Source organism: Typopeltis vanoorti, chromosome 3, assembly GCF_054136105.1.
Source record: "Typopeltis vanoorti isolate ZY-2024b chromosome 3, IOZ_Tvanoo_1.0, whole genome shotgun sequence".
In the NCBI taxonomy this organism is placed as follows: domain Eukaryota; kingdom Metazoa; phylum Arthropoda; class Arachnida; order Uropygi; family Thelyphonidae; genus Typopeltis; species Typopeltis vanoorti.
Genome location: NC_143551.1, coordinates 57304060 through 57325546, shown reverse-complemented (window position 1 = coordinate 57325546; position 21487 = coordinate 57304060). Strand labels below are relative to the sequence as shown.

Here is a 21487-nt window from a genome sequence, read left to right as displayed (position 1 = left end):
GTAAGATTTTTTTTGATATTTTTTAGTTGCGGAGTATCCACCAGCATTTACACTTTCTACAGTGGGCTGATGTTTCTTCCCCCCCCCCCACACACACACGACATCACACGCCCGTAACATTACGATACAAAGCCTTATATATATAAGTGCCATACCACTAGACCAGTGGGATGGCACTTGTCCAGTTTCAACCTTAATCACAATGCCACTTAATAAAATAAAATCAAACTGCACATATGTATGTAATTAGTAAATAACTCTACATACGTACATATACGAGTTTGCTCACTAAGTATCGAAATGCAGGACACAGTACCTTGAGTTGTTGGTGTAGCTGGAGATTTGGGAGACACTTTCTGTTCCTTGTGAGCAATCTTTTCCATAGCAGCAATAGGACAGCCGGACAGACTGCATAAGGAAAGTGGGATGGCATTAGGATTCCTATAAACAGATTCGACATGCGCTGAGTATATTTTTTAGACTTATGATAACTTTAAGACTTTTAGATTACTTTGTCCTACAGTACATTTGCAGGAAACAAACCCTCTTAAATAAGTGCCGAATAAGAACATAACCCGTACAAATATATAGTTAGATTACTTAGACTGATTTACAGATTTCAGTTAACACTTTCGATTAAGATGTGATTATTAACTTATACATATATAATTTAAGCAATAACAATACTATTCAGTAATTTGTAAAATTCTATTTGTTGTGAATCATTTCGAATATCGCGAATGGTTTTATAGGTAGTACAAAATTCAAAAGACTATGACATCGTTTTCATGGAATCCTATGATAAGATGATTTTAATTTCTTATCTACTTATAAGAAATTAATTTTTTTTATTAGTGATGGTCTTTAGTTAACAAACGTCAGGAATCAATAAGGAAGCAAATGTCAACTTCAAAGTTTAACAGTTCGAGCAAAACTGATATTTTCCCGAGGAAATTCATCCTATAGTTAACCCTATAGTTTTATTTGTACTGTTCGCATATGAAATTAATATGTTTTTTTACTATATTTACTTTAAATGTTGTAAACCTATAATACATTTATTAGTATTAGTACAGTGTGTGTGTGTGGGGGGTAGTAGTTATCCAAAAATCCTCCTCTAGAGACCAAACATGGAACTTTTTTTTAAGCCTTCTCATTCGTAACTCCAGTAAGCTGGATGGTGAGCTTACACTAGGCCATGAGATTCTTCTACCACCTAAAGACATGCACAAACATCCATACACAGAGTAGGATTCGAGCCCATGGCCTGGTTGGAGAGTGGATACGCTATCCCTCTTAGCCTACTAAAGTTTACTGACAATAGATTATGCACGTATTGTAAAAAAATCCATTTTGCAAGTACATCCAGTTCTATGGACGAAAAACTAAGAAACCAAGGTAACAGAAATTCATGAAGGGTTACAACATGTAAATTAAGTAGTGACAGAACTATACTAGAAAACAAGTAAATTATGCATTTAGTTTAATCCTTTATCCCAGTATACTCCATACACCTTTCGGTAACTGGCATATGGAAATGTGACTTCTGCATTGCTTCAACCTTGGTATCACCTCTGGGTCTGGCTCCCACTGAAGAAACCTCAATAAAGGTCGAAACCGGTCTGGGTAGTGACCCTTCCCATAATACATAGCATTATACATGTCCGTAAGGAGATGTGCTTTGTATTATGGGATACTAAGGAAAATGAATCAGAACTCAGGCCACCTATGCCACGAGTTGCCCCAGTCCTGAAGATACTTCAGGCACAAATTTTGTTTGCTTACACTTGGATAAAGGATTAAACTAAATACCTAATTTATAGTCTAACCTAGTGAAAAAACTTCCAATATCAAGGTGAAAAAGAGGAGAATACAGTTCAATACATGATGTAGAAAAAACCCATCAAAAACACGAAATGTGGAAAGGCAGCAGGGGAATAAATCTGAATGTAAGAATTCAGACGAATTTCTCTACTAAGTGTTCCTCTACGAATTTCTCTACTAAGGATTAAACTAAATTATGCATTTAGTTTAATCCTTTATCCCAGTATACTCCATACACCTTTCGGTAACTGGCATATGGAAATGTGACTTCTGCATTGCTTCAACCTTGGTATCACCTCTGGGTCTGGCTCCCACTGAAGAAACCTCAATAAAGGTCGAAACCGGTCTGGGTAGTGACCCTTCCCATAATACATAGCATTATACATGTCCGTAAGGAGATGTGCTTTGTATTATGGGATACTAAGGAAAATGAATCAGAACTCAGGCCACCTATGCCACGAGTTGCCCCAGTCCTGAAGATACTTCAGGCACAAATTTTGTTTGCTTACACTTGGATAAAGGATTAAACTAAATACCTAATTTATAGTCTAACCTAGTGAAAAAACTTCCAATATCAAGGTGAAAAAGAGGAGAATACAGTTCAATACATGATATAGAAAAAACCCATCAAAAACACGAAATGTGGAAAGGCAGCAGGGGAATAAATCTGAATGTAAGAATTCAGACGAATTTCTCTACTAAGTGTTCCAGGTAAGATTTTGCAAGCATACTTGAAAAGAAGATGAGAAAGATAGTGGAAGAGAAGCTTGAAGAAGAACATGCTGGGTTTAGGCCAAACAGAGGTTGTCAAGATCAGATTTTCACTTTAAGACAAATAGTTGAGAAATCGTGGGAATATGAAAAAGATCTATACTTAAGTTTTGTAGATCTGAAAATGGCATATGACAAGGTGCCCAGAGAAAAGCTTTTCAAAGTACAATTATATGGGGTAAATGGAACATTATACATAGCAATACATAGTCTAAAGTCAGCAGTTATAATCGAAGGAAATACAGGTGGATAGTTTGATGTAAAATCAGGTGTAAGACAAGGATGCACATTATCTCCACTCTTATTCATCATCTATATGAATCACATTATGAAAGAATATCAAGTTTAGTTCTTTGCTTTATGCAGATGATATTGTACTCCTAAATACATCTAGTGCAAGTCTCCAGGATTCTCTAACTAAATTGAATAATAGCTGTGAGAAAGTTGGTATGCAAATCAACAATGAAAAGACTAAAACTATGAAAATAGGAAGATGCATTGAAGACATCAACTGCACTCTATAGAGCCTATAGAACAAGTAAAATATTTCAGCTATTTAGGTACAGTTTTTAGTGAAGATGGTAAGTTAAATCTGGAAATAGACAACAGAATAAGTAAAGCTAGTGTGGTGGGTAGCCAGCTTAATAAATTTATATGGAATAAGAGAGAAATTAGTCAAAACACCAAACTAGCAGTATACAAGACAGTGTTCAAATCTCTTTTAAGTTATGGATCTGAGAGTTGGGTTAGAAATAACGCCCTTGATCTAAATCTAAAGACCAAAGATATGAGAGTTCGGAGAAAAATTAGGAGAGTGAACAAATGGCATCATTGGCACAATCACATTAAAAATGAAGAAATTACTAAGGAACTTGACATTGTTAGCATTCAAGAAATGTATAAGCAGAGCTAATCTAAGTGGTAGGTATGGGCTTTTAAATAGAATGGGTGAAGAAAGATTAGCAAAGCGGGTGTTTGATTCCAAAATGGCAGAAAGAGACCCATAGGAAGACGAAGAACTAAAGTGGATTGATTCAGTCACAAATGCCTTAGAAGTACGAAATTTTACATATGAAAATATTGGAGTGCTGACAAATATTATACTAATTTGGAGGAAATTTGTGGAAAAGGAAATTAATAATAACGTCATCATATAGTGCTGTCATAGTAGTAGTCTGAACATTCCCTGACAGTACATATCAGGAAATTGATGATGATGATGATGAAATTCGACGTTTTTGAAATAACATCCATCAAGGAAAATCAGATTATCACATTTGGATACCTTCTCTAGTGGACATATTTTAACAGAGATATCAACTCGACTAGTTACGCAGCATACGATAGACGACGATTATTACTGAATTACTGACTGGCGTTTTGGTCCCTGATTCCAAATTTAGATGTGAATCTTGAACAATAGCTAGCCTAGTATTTAGCCCGCGATGTTATTGCAAAACCAACAATAATAATGACAATAGTAATACTTATTGACAGATAAGCAAAAAAAAAACAATCTTTATGTCTGTATGAGTATCCATATGCTAAAGAATGCTTTATTTCCTTTTTTATGTCCCCCACTCCCTGCAGTCGAAGAAAAACTCTGAATGGTGAGCATACCAAACTGAAAGACTTAATACATGTTTCATACCATCAGCTGAATTAAGAAAGGAATTGTTTGGGAAATTTTAAATTCGAAGCCCTATAAGATTTTCAGAAATCTTGTCGACCTTTTTAGCAGAGGATAACTTAGGTTTCTTCTCTGAAAGCACTGGTTTCTTCTCCAGAAAAACAGATAACCTGGCATGAGGGCACAATCTCATGTACAGGTCCGAATATACAAGGATGTCTTTATTGACTCGTCGCAAATCCAAAACCACGAACTCACCATCTTTTATATACACTACATATAATTAGTTTAATGTTTTCTTCTAGGACAAGTGATCTACAAATGGATTGGTTATGTTGTATAGAACATCTCCTCTTGAAGGATTTCAATCTGCCATTTTATTTAAGGCCAAAATCGTAAGAACGTATATTAGACAGTTGCAATACACCGTATGACGCACTGTTAGGTTTATGGCAAATCAAATGTTATTCACTTGTCTGATATACAGTAGTTCTAAAATAGATATAGTAATAGCGTTCGATGTGGAATGGGAACACAAAGCCCTGAAAAATCGAAATAGTATTTGTTTATTCTCATTTAAAACTTAGGACGACACTTTTCCTATTATGCTATTAGTTGTAATTAAGGATATTCTGTGATTCACCCACAGATGAAATCTTTTGCATCATCATTTTCTTATAAAAATAACATGAATAATATAAGAATGTGAAAAGCAGGTACTAAATTTAATTGATTAAATTACAGTACACTATTATAGTACACTTCAAATTTAATTTAATCATTGTAGATATAAACTAGAAAATGTAAACATCTTTGGAACATTTAGATATTTCTGAGTTCAAGTATCTCAAAACTAGACATGAATTAACTTGGATTTGTAATTTAAATAAGATCATCATCATCATCATCAAATTCCTGCCATGTACCCTCAAGGGGTGTACAGGATATGATAGTACTACATGAAAAAAATTACATCATTACTAACTTCCTATCTACAATTTTCCTCCAAATCAGTCTGTTACTTGTCAAGACTCCAACATTATCAGATCTTATATTTCTATCGTCTAAGGCACTTTGTACCGTATCAATCTACCTATATCTTGGTCTTCCTCTGGGTCGCTTTGTTGCCAACCTGGCAGAGAACACTTGTTTTGCTAATCTTTCCTTGATCATTCTGATTAAGTGACCATACCATCTGAGATTAGCTCTGCTAACGCATACCTGGATGCCGACAATGTCAAGTTCTTTCCTAATATCCTCGTTTTTAATATGATATTGCCATTGATGCCATTTTTTCACGCCTCTAATCTTTCTCAGGACTCTCATATCTGCGGTCTGTAGTCTTTAGTCAAGTGTTTTACTTCTGACCCAGCTCTCAGATCCCTAAGTTAAAACTGGTTTGAACACTGTCTTGTATAGAGCTAATTTAGTGTTCCAACTAATTTCTCTCTTATTCCATATGAATTTATTCAATTGACTTCCTTCCATACCAGCGTTGTTAATTCTGTTGTCTATTTCCACATTTAATTTACCATCTTCACTAAAAATCGTTCCTCAATAGCTGAAATGAAAAATTCTACCTATTTTCATTGTCTTTGTCTTTTTAATGCTGACCTTCATACCATATCTGTTACAACAGTTATTCAAGTCAGGGAATCTTGCAAACTTGTAGTGGATTTATTTAGAAGTATGACATCGTCCGCATAAAGCAAAGCGCTGACATTAACATCTCCAATTTTGATATCATGTTTAATACCACTTTCCTTCATAATGTGATCCATATAGATAATGAATAACATAGGGGATAATGTACATCCTTGTCTCACACCAGATTTACCATTAAACCATCTTCTTGTACTTCTTTCAATTCTAACTGCTGACTTATAACTCAAATAAAGACTAAGTATTGCTTGATATAATGCCCCATTGACACCATATAACTGTAGCGTATTGAATAGCTTCTCTCTTGGCACCTTGTCATATGCCTTTTCCAAATCGACAAAACTTAAATACAGATCTTTGTTATATTCCCATGCTGGCAAAGGTTGGTCGATTGGTAGAGCCTCTGCTACTAATGGCTCAGTTAAGTAAGTTTGAGCGCGGTTAATAGTTGGAAGGAGACCAATCGTTCGATGCTGTTGACACACTCTCCCTCTACGAGTCTTTGGACTCCCTGGAGGTATCAAATAATAATAATAATAATAATAATAATAATAATAATAATTTGTCGTAAAGTGAAGATCTGATCCTGACAGCCTCTATTTGGCCTGAATCCAGCTTGTTCTTCACCAAGCTTTTCTTCCACAATTCTTCTCAACCGTTTCTCAAGTATACTTGCATAGATCTTGCCAGGAACACTCAGTAGGGAAATACCTCTGTAATTCTCACATTCAGTTTTATTTCCCTTTTTATATATGGGTACTATGAGAGCTCTACTCCAATCATCGAGAATTCGTCCCTCTGTCCAGGCTTTCTGAACTATGCAGTGCAGCTATTGTAAGACTCTTATACCACCATACTTCAGCATTTCTGGTCGAATATCATCTACTCCTGCTGCCTTTCCACATGCCTGGTCAGTGTTTTTACCACTGTGCTGTCATCACTGCTTGTTTCATTTAGCAGTTTTTCAAAGTAATTACTCCATACTTCAAGGATATCTTTTTCTCCCATTTTCATGTCACCTTTATCATCTCTAACTCCTTTTACAGCATTCTTTCCCCCATTCTTAAGCTTCTTCAACAACCTCCAGAATATTTTGCCACCTTGTGGATATTTATTTTCTATATTCTTGCCAAAGTTCTCCCATGACTTTTGTTTAGCTAGTTTTACACAGTTTAGCTTTCTTACATTTGTCTCTGTATTCTCTAAGAGCAAAAGCTGACTTATTTGCCAGGAACTTTTGATATGCGTTCTCCTTTTCCTTCACTGCCTCTTTAACTTCCTGTGTCCACCAGTGAATTCTGATTTTTCTATCCTTGCAAACAACCTCACCACATGCCTCTCTGGCTGAATTAATCAGGGTTTTCTTCAAGGCTTGCCACTGAATCTCCAAGGTTTGGTTCCTGTTCTCAAACTCTTTCATTTTTTTCTTCAATAATCTTTGTGTATGTTAGACTACAGTTCACATCTGGGAGCTGCTCAACTTTTATTCGCTTTAAAACTTTCTTACATGTTATTCTTTTCAATATGAAATTCAATTTTATCCTGCTCAAGACTAAATAGTGATCCCTTCCAATTTCAAATCCTATGTACACTCTGGTGTCCTGCACCAGAGAGAAAACATTACCATCAACAATAACATAGTCAATGAGACTTTTCTTATTCCTTGCCTCTTCTCTCCATGTGAATTTGTGCACATTTTTATGTTGGAACAAGGTGTTAATAATAACCAGTCCATGTCCTGAGCAGAAATCCAACAGATATTTGCCATTATTATTAGCTTTGCTCTTTTCTCCAAATTTTCCCAATATATTTTTGTATGTCTCACAATCATTTTTATACTCTGCTATTTAGATCCCCAACAAGGATCAACTTTTCCTTTTTCATTGTGTCAGTTGCTTTTTCTAAAGCCTCGAAAAATTCCTCCACTTCTACCTTAGTGGAACCTTCTGTGGGACCATAGGCACAAATAAGTCTCATTGTCCAGTTCCCGATTCTCATATTTGCCCACATTACTCTACTTGAGACTGACTGCCATTCAAGAAGATTAGCCTCGTATTTTGTGTTGAATACTATGGCTACTCCTTCTTTTCCTTGATTGTCATTGCCTGAATATAACATTTTGTATTTATTGCTCAGAAAGATCTCACTAGTTTTTGTCTTTTTTGTTTCAGTCACCCCTGTTATGTCGATCTGGTACTTATCTAATTCCTCAGCTAGCTCCATTTCTTTCCCATTCAGGCTTCTTATGTCGATAGTATCGATCTTTAACTCTGGTGATGTTGAGTTGGGGTGTATTTTCAGATTTGTTCCAGTAGCTGACTTTTCGCTGTAAAGCCCCCGTTGTTTTCCCTGGTTCTCTGGCGAAAACAACGGGGGCTTGTTTAACCCGGCGACGCCCCAGCCGGCATGAAATTGTGTCATGTTGTACCATCATTTTTTTTATTTTATTTTGATTTAACCAATAAGAATACAAATGGGTCATCTAAATCCCAAATTGCCAGCCCATCCTCGTTCGTTCAGTATCCAACAGGGTGCACCACGAGAAGGTGAGGATTGGGCATTAGGTCAAAAAAGCCCTGGTCGGTTCTCCGCATTCCTTTAAAGGCTATGTGGAGATCTCCTCTCAGTTATACAGCTTTGACCCTTAAGTACCCCTTTTTAATAAGATAGAACACAAAAAAGTTATTAATTGAAAAACCAGAGAGAGAGATTTGAAAACAGATTAAAAATAGCTATTACCTACATAAAGCAGTTTAACCAAGCAAATATTTAATTAGCATTTCTAAGAAAGCGAAAAATAAAAATTATGTTATACATCGTTTTTAAGAACGAAAAATATTTCCTAAAATATTATTTGTAAAAGAAAGAGCAGGACATATTCAGAACTGACTTTTAGAAATGCTTTCAGATGAAAATGGGGGGGGGGGAGCTAACTGTGCATTAACGCGTGCTCAACATTATAAGCTTGCTGAGAAAATTTATTGGTATAAAAATATGAACCATAATCAGACTTAGCTAATTTTCATTAACATTACTCTTCAAAATCATGTTTCTTTTCCGTTTTTTGTTGAGTGATTTCTTAATGATACTTCTCAATGTTTCTTGTACACTACATAACAGCGGGCATCAAAGAAGTAATTGAACGTTTCCAACATTACTATTAATCTTTAAGCAACATAATTCCCTCCCCCCCACCTTCGTCCTGCAGTTAGATATTAGCGTAATGCTAAATTTAATCCTCAACACTTTTTTAATTCAATTTAATTAGGAAATTACATACAACGACCTAGGTAAGTTCGAATACTTATCAGTTAAATATGCTAAAATTAAACACCACTTATAATTCCACATTGCGACTACAGGATGTTAAAAAAAGGACATTGGACATTGGTTTATTTGTCAAAGTTTCGTGACCCACATCAAATTTTGCCACCTTCTATACAATAATTAAAACTTGTGGGCACAAGATGGCATGTTGCAGAACATGCCCATGCCACAGTTATTCATTCTACATTAGGTTTTGTTCAAGAACGTGTAAATTATCACGTTCATCAATATCGGCAGGAATTAGTCTTAATTGACTAATTCCTGTGGATATAACTCACAGTTACCTAGATACATGATTGCTAAGATTTATGGCAAATCACGTGTTTCGAACATAGTGGATTGTATACTATCACTGCATTGTCATCACACCGCGCGCAACGAGTTAAAATGTCGCCATTTCGTTCTGATCACTTTTTCCACTTCAAAAGAATATTTGTAGAATGAGTTGGAATGAAATACAAAAATAGTAAAAGTAATGATGACTGTGAATTAAATTAATAAGAAGCTGAGATTTGTAAATAAGATCAACTGGAAATATTTTACACAAAGACGACGGTTGGCAGAAACACATATATACAACGAGTAGGGGTTGAGAACATAATATACATATGATTGGATTCTTTGCAACATTTGCAAGTGCACGTAGAGTAATCCATTTTTACACAAACGATATCGCTAACAAAAAAGGCTGAGCGTCACTTGGATAGTTAGGATACATTCCTTAACAAGAGTTGGCTTCGTTTGGATATCAAGCTGTGTATTATTCTAACCAAGTATGATAGTTAAGGAGAAAATAGCAGTGGCTGTTTGTTATTGATTTAATACTAGAAGCACTCTGCTGATAACATGCTGCTCTGTTGAACTATTAAAATAATAGAATTATTATTATTATTATTTTAATAAGAGTAGGCGGAGTACATTTGAGTAGTGGGTCAAACGTATTGACAAGTATGATAAATGTCTCTTTTAGGAGAGTTGAAAACTAAGCATGTGGGAGGTGAATGTAGATATAAAAAGTCATCAACCACATTTGAGACTGATGCAGATACTAATCATGGAAAACTCATTATCAACTAGTGTTCGGGTATTAAGGGGCAGTACTTGACAAGGAAAGAGCAGTTAAGTTAGTGAAGTTAGTAATTCAAAATTAAGTACAAGCTATGCTGGTCTCTTTAATAATAGAACAGAAATTTCATCTGAGTATAAACAATATTTAATTAGATCTTTCAGGAATTGTATAAGACATAGCTATAAACAGAAATAAATAGTGTTCAACAGGAAACACCTTCATGTCCACATACCAATACGAGGAAATAATTTATAAATATGACTAATTTTAGATAATGATCCAAGAAGTAAAAATCCAAGCATAGTACGTCTAAATATAAACGTGTTAAGGATAGTCTACAGGTGTATTAATACTGAATAAAATTATAAGCTTGTGTGTATTACCTTGTGGAAATGGGGTATAAGTTCAATTCTAGCTGCCGACTAGAACTGGCATATCCAGTTAATTATCGAAAAAAGTCAATCTTTTCCAACAGACAAATATGATTTTTTTTCTCTTGGAAACTTAGGTTTTTCTCTCAGCAACAAAATAATCGTTTGTAGATATGGCATGGCGGGAGGTCAGATGAATAAATTTATATGGAATAAAAGAGCGATTAGCCAAAATACTAAACTATCAGTATGCAAGAGAAAGTGTTCACACCAGTTTTAACGTATGGATATGGCAGCTGGGTTAGAACAAAATAACTGATCAAACACTCAAATACAGTTTGATCAGTTATTTTATAATAGATCTCCTCATCTGCATTCTCCTATTTGTCGACCACAGATAGGAGAGTTCTGAGAAAAATTAGAGAAGTGAGCAGAATCAATTAAAAATGATGATATTATGAAGGAACTCGACATTGTTAGCTTTGAAAGGTCGTGTGAGCAGAGTTAATGTCAGGTGCTAAATTATCTTCTCCTCTTCTTCTTCTTAAGTAAGCAGTCTGATTAAGTAAGCAGAATAAGAGAAGACAGATTAGTAAACCAAGTTTCTGACGTTAGTATGTCAGAAAAAAGGCTCAGTTGTACTGATGCGGGTAGAAGTGCCTTATGTGAGATATAAGAATATTGTCAATAGGAATTCAGTAATGTAAACTTGCCATGTGGTACCATCATAGTATCCTTCATACCTCTTGAAGGTACATATCAGGAATTTGGTGATGATGATGATGGTGATTATATTGATCATGGAATTAAAACTTGAATGAATGTCTAAATTTTCTCCCATTTATTAAAATTAAAAGATATTTTTATGTTTGTTTTTCTAATACAGTTCATGTACACTGGCACTATAGCAATAGCGGACTATGACTAGATCGTTTATTGTATTTTGAAATAATTTTTAGAAATAAATATGGTTTCTTAGGTCCAAACTACTTTATCGAAATGTATCAAACTTGACAACTTGTAATTTTTCAGGAATTTCCAAGAATAGACATTCAGATATTTATGCTTATGCTAGCCTTTATTAGATTAAAGGTTAGCCATTAGCAAGTGAATGGGTCTTACCACCATCTAAAATGTCTTTTGATATCTAATAAAAAGGGGAGAAAATTAATAAGGAAGTTGAATAAGCAGAAAAATGAATATTATTGCATTTCACTGAAGATAAACAAAAATCGTGGGAATATTTACTTCATCGGGTACTGCTGAAAGGCTATGTATAACTCTAAACGTAACTTCAAAATAAAACTCATGCATAACGATATGCATACTACTAGAAAAAGAGGCGAAGAAATTATGGAAATTATTGTTCCTGAGGAGAGTGAATATGTAGAATAACAGTAAATGATAACCATTAAATGTATTAACTGCGATGAATCTGATGACACTTTTTTCATTATAATCAATTAAAGGTTCACTGAACATAGAATAGATGAATTAAGTATAATAAACAAAATAAAAATAAAGTATCATAAATGAGTATAATAAATAAATAGTACTAAAATCATGCATTAATAAAATATTTTAGTTATAATAAAAGTGAAGATGAAACCTTTTTGTTACTGATTTTAAACAGAGAGAGAAAGAAGTTTCGTATTTGTTATTCAGAATTTTGATGGGAGATCGATTATCTGTAATACAGATAAGCAGCATGTTTTTACTCACTTGTAAAAATAGATGAGTAAAAAGTGCTATTTTCCTAAATAATGTTTTCGAAATCGTATGATAAATAAATAATTGGATTCAGAAGTTTATTTTATTTATTTTTGACAAAAAATATATTGTGTTTCTAATAGAGAAGATGCACAATTTTCCGTCTGGTACTTGAACTACTTTGCAATGTCGCACAATCCAGATAATAACCCTCCTGTCATAGTGGTCACGTTTTTCAGAATCTTGAGAATTTTCAGAAAATTTTCATAATTCCTTATCTCCAAAAGAATGTAAGTTCATTTATGGATGACCCCGTCAGGATATATCGATATACATAGAAATGGTCTCATATCATATATCCTTTTAGATTTGAATACCAATCAATGTCCACAGTAAAACAGAAAATTTTAAGATTTATTTTGATTTTGATTTGTGGTATTCAGAAGGACACAAATATTTGGAAGGCTGGCTTACCTGTGAGCTTAGCAGCTCAGATAGGAGTAGGGAAAGGAAAGAATTCTCAGCTGATTAGGAAATAATCAATTTCCATATATATGGAAATTCACCAAAATGCGCTTTGCACAACTTACCTACGGTGAGAGTTCCTGTTGCTGTTTACGTGTCCTCTTCCATTGCATCCCGGCGTAGGACACCTTGAAAGGAAAAACAAAAAAAAAAAAAGATTACAAGTATCACTATTCAAGATATCGAATCATGTAATAAACTGCATCTTTAACAGATATACTGTACTTTGATCAAATTTATAATTTCATTCAGACTATTAATTGCAATCACAAACTTTAAAAACTAATAATTATTAGTTAAGGATTTTCTGTTTCCAAAATAAAACTCCTTACTTACTTAAGTATTGTTTCATGCATGGCCAGAACTGCAGAAGAGAAAAACAAAATACGAAAAACAATTACGAAACATTCCAGAAAATCACATTTTAATAAAATAATAATGAAAAGCATGTTTTAATATACGAAACATTAAAAATACTGAATAGTAAGAGAAACGGCATTTTACCAAAAGACTGGTTTAACAGCACTAGATAAGTAATGAAAAAATAGTTAATAGTAATAATAACATCTTAAAATTTTAATTTTAAAACTAGAGAAGATTTCACAATTATTCAACATTGCATACTTAATTTAATACACTTTAAGATATTTACGAATATGCATGTAACTGTGTGCATTTAATTTACCTGTAGAACATAACATCAATATATATTTCACGTAAATATTTTAACGCGGTAAGAAATTAGCAGTTTAATAATATCATTTTAATATTATTATTAAACGTACTGTTATTTATTATTAAATAAATAGGCACATATCATTCTCATTTAGATGCAACTTACATGATTTATTAGAGAGAGAATATACATAAATAATATATCGATGTTTACCGAGATATCATAAATTTTAAATACAGTTGAAAATCAATTTGAATGGAATAACAACGTCGCTGAAACTTAACCGTCTTGTAGTTCGAGGCTATTTAATAGGGAACGTGTCTCGTGTTTTATGTAAAAGTTGAGTGAAAACCAACATAAAAAATTCTGATAAGTGATGTTTTTTGTTTATCAAAGACATAATATTTTCTGACTCCACGGAGGCCGAGAAATAATAATAATAATAACTTAGAGCTGTTGTCTGCTATTTTATGCTTACTAGTTAGAATTTTAGGATATGTTCAGAACTTTTTATTTTAGTATGAAATAAAAATTATATAAAATTAATATACAGTATTATGTAAAACGCGTTGATTTTCAGAAATTCTAACTTAGCCTGATCTCTTCTTATAAATAAATTCATTTTTTCGTATTTATCTTAATAATTAATTAACTAATTAATTAAGGCCTCTGATAGACAGAATCAGAAATCTCTTGGATTTTAAAAATTTACAGAACTGCCTAAATAGCCATTAAATATGAGCTGCCAAAGGTGTATACTCAAGGAAAATACCATTACTATTTCAGGCCTCTGATGGAAAGAAGGGATTGCTGACGGAAAGATTGATTATAATCAAAGTTTATGACAATGATAATTATCATTGTCATAAACGTTTCAACTGCTGCTTTGGTTGGCCGAACAGATAGCATTTTCGTCCTGTAGTTTACAGATTGTGGATTTGAATCCCATTATGGAGTGTGGAAAAGTCTTTATGTGGTGCATGTTTTTATTGCCTGGTATTGGACCACCTATTCTATTTGAGGCTTGAAGTGACTTGGAAAAGTGCAATATTTGGTTTTTAGAGAGGGGTTTCGGATCATCTAACCCTTGTACCATTTAGGATACTAAATGTGATATAGGTGTCCACTCTTTCGTGGGTGGATAAACTTAAAAAAAATACTTAAAATAGCATAAACTTAAAAAAAAAGTTGTATTATTGCCTTTCTTTATAATTTGAGGTTTATCTCAAATTATAAAGAAATGCAATACAACAAAATATAATTGAATGAATTTAATTTCAAGTCTAACTAAAAAAGGATTCAAAACTCAACTTTAATTTAAAGAACAAACTTAGTGTGCCTTTAGGTTTCTTATCTAACCAAAGTTAGAAACAAAATAATCAGTAATACTCTCTATTCACTACCTGAAGTTTCTTCTATTCCTTTTTTTGTTTCTGTTATTGCTAGTTCTGTTCTACCTACCATACTAGTGCCAGAAGATCCGCCTTATTTAAACACTTCTCTTGGAATTAGTTCCCATCTTTGTGGCCGACTGCTTTAGGGCAATAATTGAACAAACAGTTCTAATGTACTAAATCATATATTAACCAATTTAGTTAATATACTAAATCATATATTAACCAAAGTATAGTAACCAAAGACAAGCTTTGGTTTCAATAAGTGTATCTTTTAACCTGGAAACTATCCAAGGGCATTTATCCATTTTAACTAAGTTATATTTAGTCCATGTAAAATATAGCTATTGGTTGTATAGTTAATCATGGGATGATGCATTATGAATGAATGCAAGTTGGCGAAATATCGGACTTTTAGTCTAATGTATAAATAAAATTTATTGATTAGCTGTCAGATACGAAAGGTATTAATGCGTATGAATTATGCTAAAACTAATCCCATGATAATCGTGACTATTTCTCACGTGGTTAATTTTTTAACAGTCGCTAGTACTGTAATAATCTATGAACATCAGTATTAATATTGATGTTCATAGATATAATATTCTGTCATGAATATTTCCATGTATTTCTGACATTCTCTGTACTAGTACATAGTGACGTTTTTATCCATATCAATCTCAGAAAGTCCCCATAGTAAGCAGGGGTGTAGTCGGGCCAGGGCGCTCCTGGCCCTGGTACTTTTTTAAAACTATCAAAATTTTTAAATTCATTATAATAAATTATAAGAATTATAATAATGAGACTTATAATTCATTTCCAGCTTTCGGTCAAAAAATAGCAGCTTGCGCTCTTGTCTTTTTCGTTTCAGAAAACAAGACAGTCTCTCTGCCATTTGGCCGTCGTATATCGCAATAATAATAATAATAATAATAATAATAATAATAATAATAATAATAATAATAATAATAATAATAATGCCGCACTTCGTGCTCTGGATTTTTGTTTCCAAGGTTTGTTTCTTTTAACCTCTGATAGTAAGTAATTAGAAAGTAAATTAGAAATATTTGATATCAATTTTTGCTAAATATAGTTTGCCGATAAGGCTCCGTGTTACTAAAACCTTGGTATTTAGGGTCTAGCTACTCACTGAGGAGACCTCAAAAAAGGTTGAAACCGGCCTGGGTAGTGACCCCACCCATAATGCATTGCAGTATACATCTTCTAGTGAGATGTGCTTTACATTATGGGAGAATACTAAGAATAGTGATCAGAGCTTTGCCCACCTTTACAGTTGCACTGGTATTGTAAACATCTTTAGACTTGAATTTTGTTTCAGGCGCAAACTTAATTGTTTGCATACTTGGGATTAGGAGTTAAAATAACCAAGTTTATAAAATTACTTGGTTATCCTAATAAAACCATCTTTAGCAAAATGAAATTTTCCAAAAACTGAAAACTTCCTTTGAGATCTGTCCATTTTTCGAAAACTTTCCCTTCACTAACTGCTAAGAGTTTTTTTTTTCCTTTTTTTTTTTTTTTTTTTGGAAAAATTAGTAAGTTATATCTACTCTCTCTATATAAAAAATAAAAAGAAAAGATAAGCCGAAATTTGAAACGTTTTTATGTCACGTTTTTTGTCTTACCAGCTTACCGACTTACCAGCCCGGAACTCGGGGGGTTGGGCGCCAGGGGGGGGGGCTGGTGTATGTATATATATATATATATATATATATATATATTCTTTTAATTATATATATTTATAATTATATATATATATATATATATATATATATATATATATATATATATATATAAAAGTTGGCGCTTAGACGGTGCCGTTAAAATATGCAAAATAACCTTTTGATTTCTGCTGATAATCAGTGACGTCAAACGGAAATTGTTTAAGAACTGGGAAATTTATAGTGTCGATGTTAATATCAAATGATCAATGGATCGTTTGCCATTAGAAAAAAAAAAGAAGAAGAAAACTTATATTTGCTATTTTTTATTTCTTCCGCAATTCTAATTCCTTATAATCGCAAAAACAATTAAAATAAAAAATAACAGAAAAATCAGTTTCAAATATGAAAAATTACGTAAACATTTGTAGTTCCTATCTTAGATATCGAAAAAATATTTTGAAGAACAAACTGATTGAGAACAATTATTTTACCAAGTGCTTTACTATAAGAGCAAGGATGTTCTCACAAATATTCAAAATATTTTATTACTTACTGTATTTTTATTTATGTGTTATTTATGCATTTTATTGTCAGTTGTAGTTATTACGTCATTAAGGCACTTGTTATTATCTCTCTCTCTCTCTGTGTGTGTGTGTGTGTGTGTGTGTGTGTGTGTGTGTGTGTGTGTGTGTGTGTGTGTGTGTGTGTGTGTGTGTGTGTGTGTGTGTGTGTGTGTGTGTGTGTGTGTGTGTGTGTGTGTGTGTGTGTGTGTGTGTGTGTGTGTGTGTGTGTGTTGTATAAAGTGATATCTGTGATGTCTTCAGGTCCATGATACAATCATATATACAACGGGTTTGAAAGAAGTGACTAACCAAAAGTGTTGAGCAGAATAAAAACGAGTATGACATTGAAAAGAAAAATGGTTACTAGTCTGGAAAAGAATCAAATTTGGACGACTCTGAGAAGTGAATTGTAAACTCAAATCAGGACCGTATTTAAGGTTGCTGTGGTCCTAAGCTATAACGTTTAGATACTTCAATGTTTTTTTACTATTCTCTTTCTTTAATGAATACCCGATGAAGTCTGTTATAAGCCGAAACTAGTTGTATTATTCTCATTAAATACCTTATAAGTTATCTCGGTTTAAGTCATTAAATCTATTTTTTATAATATATATATATATATATATATATATATATATATATATATATATATATATATATATATATATATATGCGCCATTTAATGAAACACTTACTTTCAGGTGTGATCTTATCTTTCCTCGGACAACCGGATAAACTAGACAGGAAAAGAGAAAAAAAAAACATAATTTTTTAGATAATCATGTAATTTGGGTAAGTGAAGAATTTCTACGTGATATATTAAGATTTTTTTTCTTATTTCTGTACATTTAGGCAATGCATATTAACAGTCAAACAGAACTTCAGGGTAGTCGTGAGATTTTAAAATGGTAAACGAAGCACATTAAGTGAATATATATAAAGAAATATGTACAATGACTGCAGTGCAATCAAAATCGTAGGAGTAATGAAAAAAGACTGTACAAATACCAAATAGAATAATGCATACAACTCACATATTCCTTATCTATTTAATATTATAATGGATGATATAATAAGAAATATCAACTTTAATATTGTACGTGATAATTTGTTACCGACATTACATAATATGGCGATAAGTAAAAAAGGACTATATCTGCTGACATTTTGAGACCATTGAAATTTCGTATTGAGTTACTTCTGTGGTGTGGACAAAGAACGGAAAGGCACCATGTTCGGAATTGCGTATGTCAATGCAGCGTCTATTCATCGGCATGAAACAACCCACGAATGAATGAACGAATTTTGGTGAAACTTTTAATATACAAAATTTTCGGGGGAACTGGTAAGCAGTTTTGTTTCTTAAAAATTGGACAGTAATAATTACCACCTTATTATCACATTTTTCATTAGTTCGAAATGTCTCTATTAAGGACTAGAAAAACTTCTTCTAGTACTTTTTTTTAAAGTCAGTTTCATGATTAATCGATCTTTCTGAGGAAAGTAATAAAATCGACTCCAGAACTCACTCGACTATATGCAATGAATGCTAGTTACAGTTAGAACTTGAGATAGCGGCAGCTATCAGCTCATTCTTGTTTATCTATCTTCTACCACGTCGCAGAAGTGCACTAAACTACGGCAATGGCAACAAAATTTGGACTGAGTTGAATCATGGCTAAAGCAATTAAGACTATAAGGCTGATGTATTATTATGTCTATTAATTGCGTGTGTTGCTTTGCCCAGTTCGCTAGTTTTAGACGTATGAAAAACCTGAGTTTCCGTAGGAAAATCCCTGCCACCACCACCACCACCACCATACGAGACTAGCTAATTACCTTGAGTTAGAAAGCTCTTATAATAGTTGTTTGGCATCCTAGATCGAAATCAAACCCAAGTCTTTCGAACCAAAGGGCATCGTTCGATTCTGACAGGTGATGAGTGATTTTTAAAAGGACTAAAAGTGTCGTCTATATCGCCCTATATCTTTTAAGAAATGAAATAAATAAGTTTACTAGCGACTTTTACTTCCAAAGGATATAGGCAGAACTCGTTTGGCTCTCGTAATGACTTGGAAATCAGTGGGAAGTCGTGCTTGACCCTTAGTCATCGACGGTAGTTGAGTTGAAAGCTAACGAAGATTTCAAAACATTGAGATCAGAGTAGAGAAGACAATTGCAGCCATCTAGTATTCCTAAATCGTAATCAGTATATTATTGTCTGAAGTAGGGTTACATCAGAGTTTCCGCAAAGGAAAATACCGATTGGTCTGCGCCAGAGATTAAATAACTGGGAAACCTGGAAAAAAACTGTGGGAAAAAAATGGCATAGAAAAAGATCTCCACAACCCTTCCTTCCCGTTTTATGCTTACTTATAAACCCACGCCATACCATGTGGGCATTCGAAACTAAATCCGATGGAATTAGGTGGATAATCCTTATGTCATATATCTGTATATTGTGTATGTCCTATGCTGGTTTGTCTGATTGCGGGATGAAAAACCTGAGTTTCAGGAATTAAAAATCCTGCACTGCCATATGAGACAGGCTAACTGGTCTTCAGATTAAAAGTACCGATAATGGTTCTCTGCGTCTTAGACCGAATTCGACGCAGGTCTTTCTAACCAGATTGGATTCCGATAATAGGACTAGGGGGAGAAGTTTTTTCTACGCTTTTTTTTTTCAGCCAGTTTCTGAGTTTCAGGAATGAAAAGTATTAAAAAAAAGTATTTTTTTATAAAATAAAATATTCTTATAAATGAATATTTCATATGCATTTTATTTAAGAAAAAACTGTAGCGATTTTGGATAGCACGAGAATTCTCCTTTTCGTCGGTTGAACGAGAAAAAGGTCTTTGTGTTCTGTCTGGACTCAGCAGACAACCTATCTTTTTATCAGTATGTCACTTTTGGAATGAATTTATTTTGCGCGGTATACATTATTTTTCGGTATCCTTTTCCTTATTTAAAAATAAGTACACGTTGTTTTATTCATAATATTCAATAAAAATAATTACTTTAGGTTTTATTATAGTATTTTATACAAATAACTATTTTTAGCATTTATTATAATAATTCATTAAAAGTTATAATAATTCAAAATTATTACAATTTTAAATTATTTAACTTTATAAATTTAAATCTAAATCTAAATCACTATATATATATATATATATATATTAAAGTATGCATATTAACAAAGTAAATCAAAATATTTATTTTTATAACTTAAAATTGATTTGGTTACCTTCATATGAACACTGTCTTTAACAACTGTACTTTCCAAATTTGATTCATCAGTTGGAATAATGGTAACCAGAATTTCGCTATTTCAATTTAATGATTTCACAAACATAAAATGGATCCAGCTTACCTCCGATGATGAGAGTAGAGTCCTGTGGCATGACCTGTTCCATTACAACCTGGAGTTGGGCATTTGCTTTCTAAAAGTGAACAGCACAAGGTTTAATTAGCAGTCTGATTTAATATAATTATATTTGGATAGTAAATTAATACAGAAAAAGGAAGCTTGTACATGTTATTGTTCGTTGTACTATTAAATAAGCAATTAGTTTTCTTTTAAATCTTTTCTTCTTATGAAAGGCTGTGCGAATATATACGCATAATGCGTTTCACAAAATGCAAACCTATTAGATTCGTTTCACAAAAACGAATAAAGTAGATATGTATGAATATTACAACTTCGCTCCGAGTGAACTGATTTTATTGAACTTATTTATTTTTATTTCTTTATTTTATTTTCTTCTCGAGTATGAGAATGATAATTCTCACACTCGAGAGACTGCGGAACCTATGGTTCGCAGATGCGGGGAAACACTTCGTAAAGCTGTTCCAGAGCATAGAGAAAGATATAATGAAAAAAGAAGAGAAGAAGAAGAATATATGGCTTAGTAGAAGAACTATAAAAGGTGCTGGGCAGCTGCTGCTCATGTTTTAACAGGATTAGTAGAAAGAGAAGGGATGGTGAAACTCAAGAAGATTTAAATAGATTCCAGTCGATGGGCAGAGTCAGAGAGTGAGTAGCTGGTAAAATGGCATCTAGATAAAAATAAAAAAATAAATAAAAAAGAAAGAAAGAAAGAAAACGTTCTGCTGTATTTTGGCATATCATAACACCAAAATCATTATACAGCATCGGCTCCCAACCGGTGGTACGCGTACCCCAGGGCAGGGCCCTCGCCAGATTAGATCGCGCCCTGAGGCAAACAATTAAATATCACCCCTGATGGATTATAAGACAAAACTATAATAAAATCTC

General features: G+C 33.2%; 1 protein-coding gene and 1 long non-coding RNA gene across 7 annotated transcripts in view; one reads left to right on the top strand and one right to left on the bottom strand.

Moving 5' to 3' along the window:
* The window catches only part of LOC150108172 (uncharacterized), a 318721-nt gene that overhangs the window by 274661 nt on the left and 22573 nt on the right, over nt 1-21487 (bottom strand). For 5 of the 6 annotated variants that reach the window (XM_090390632.1, XM_090390635.1, XM_090390634.1 and 2 more), the window contains exons 7-11: nt 20582-20651; nt 17903-17943; nt 13226-13253; nt 12955-13017; nt 317-441 (exon numbers count right to left, since the gene is read on the bottom strand). In XM_090390632.1, coding sequence (XP_090246758.1) covers nt 317-441; nt 12955-13017; nt 13226-13253; nt 17903-17943; nt 20582-20651 — 327 coding nt within the window. The remainder of the gene's footprint in view (nt 1-316; nt 442-12954; nt 13018-13225; nt 13254-17902; nt 17944-20581; nt 20652-21487) is intronic. The other variant, XM_090390631.1, reaches the window with a different exon arrangement.
* Nucleotides 1-21487, top strand: part of LOC150108173 (uncharacterized) — a 38636-nt gene that overhangs the window by 1894 nt on the left and 15255 nt on the right. The window contains exon 2 of the long non-coding RNA XR_016548119.1: nt 17909-17999. This is a non-coding gene — a long non-coding RNA (uncharacterized LOC150108173). The remainder of the gene's footprint in view (nt 1-17908; nt 18000-21487) is intronic.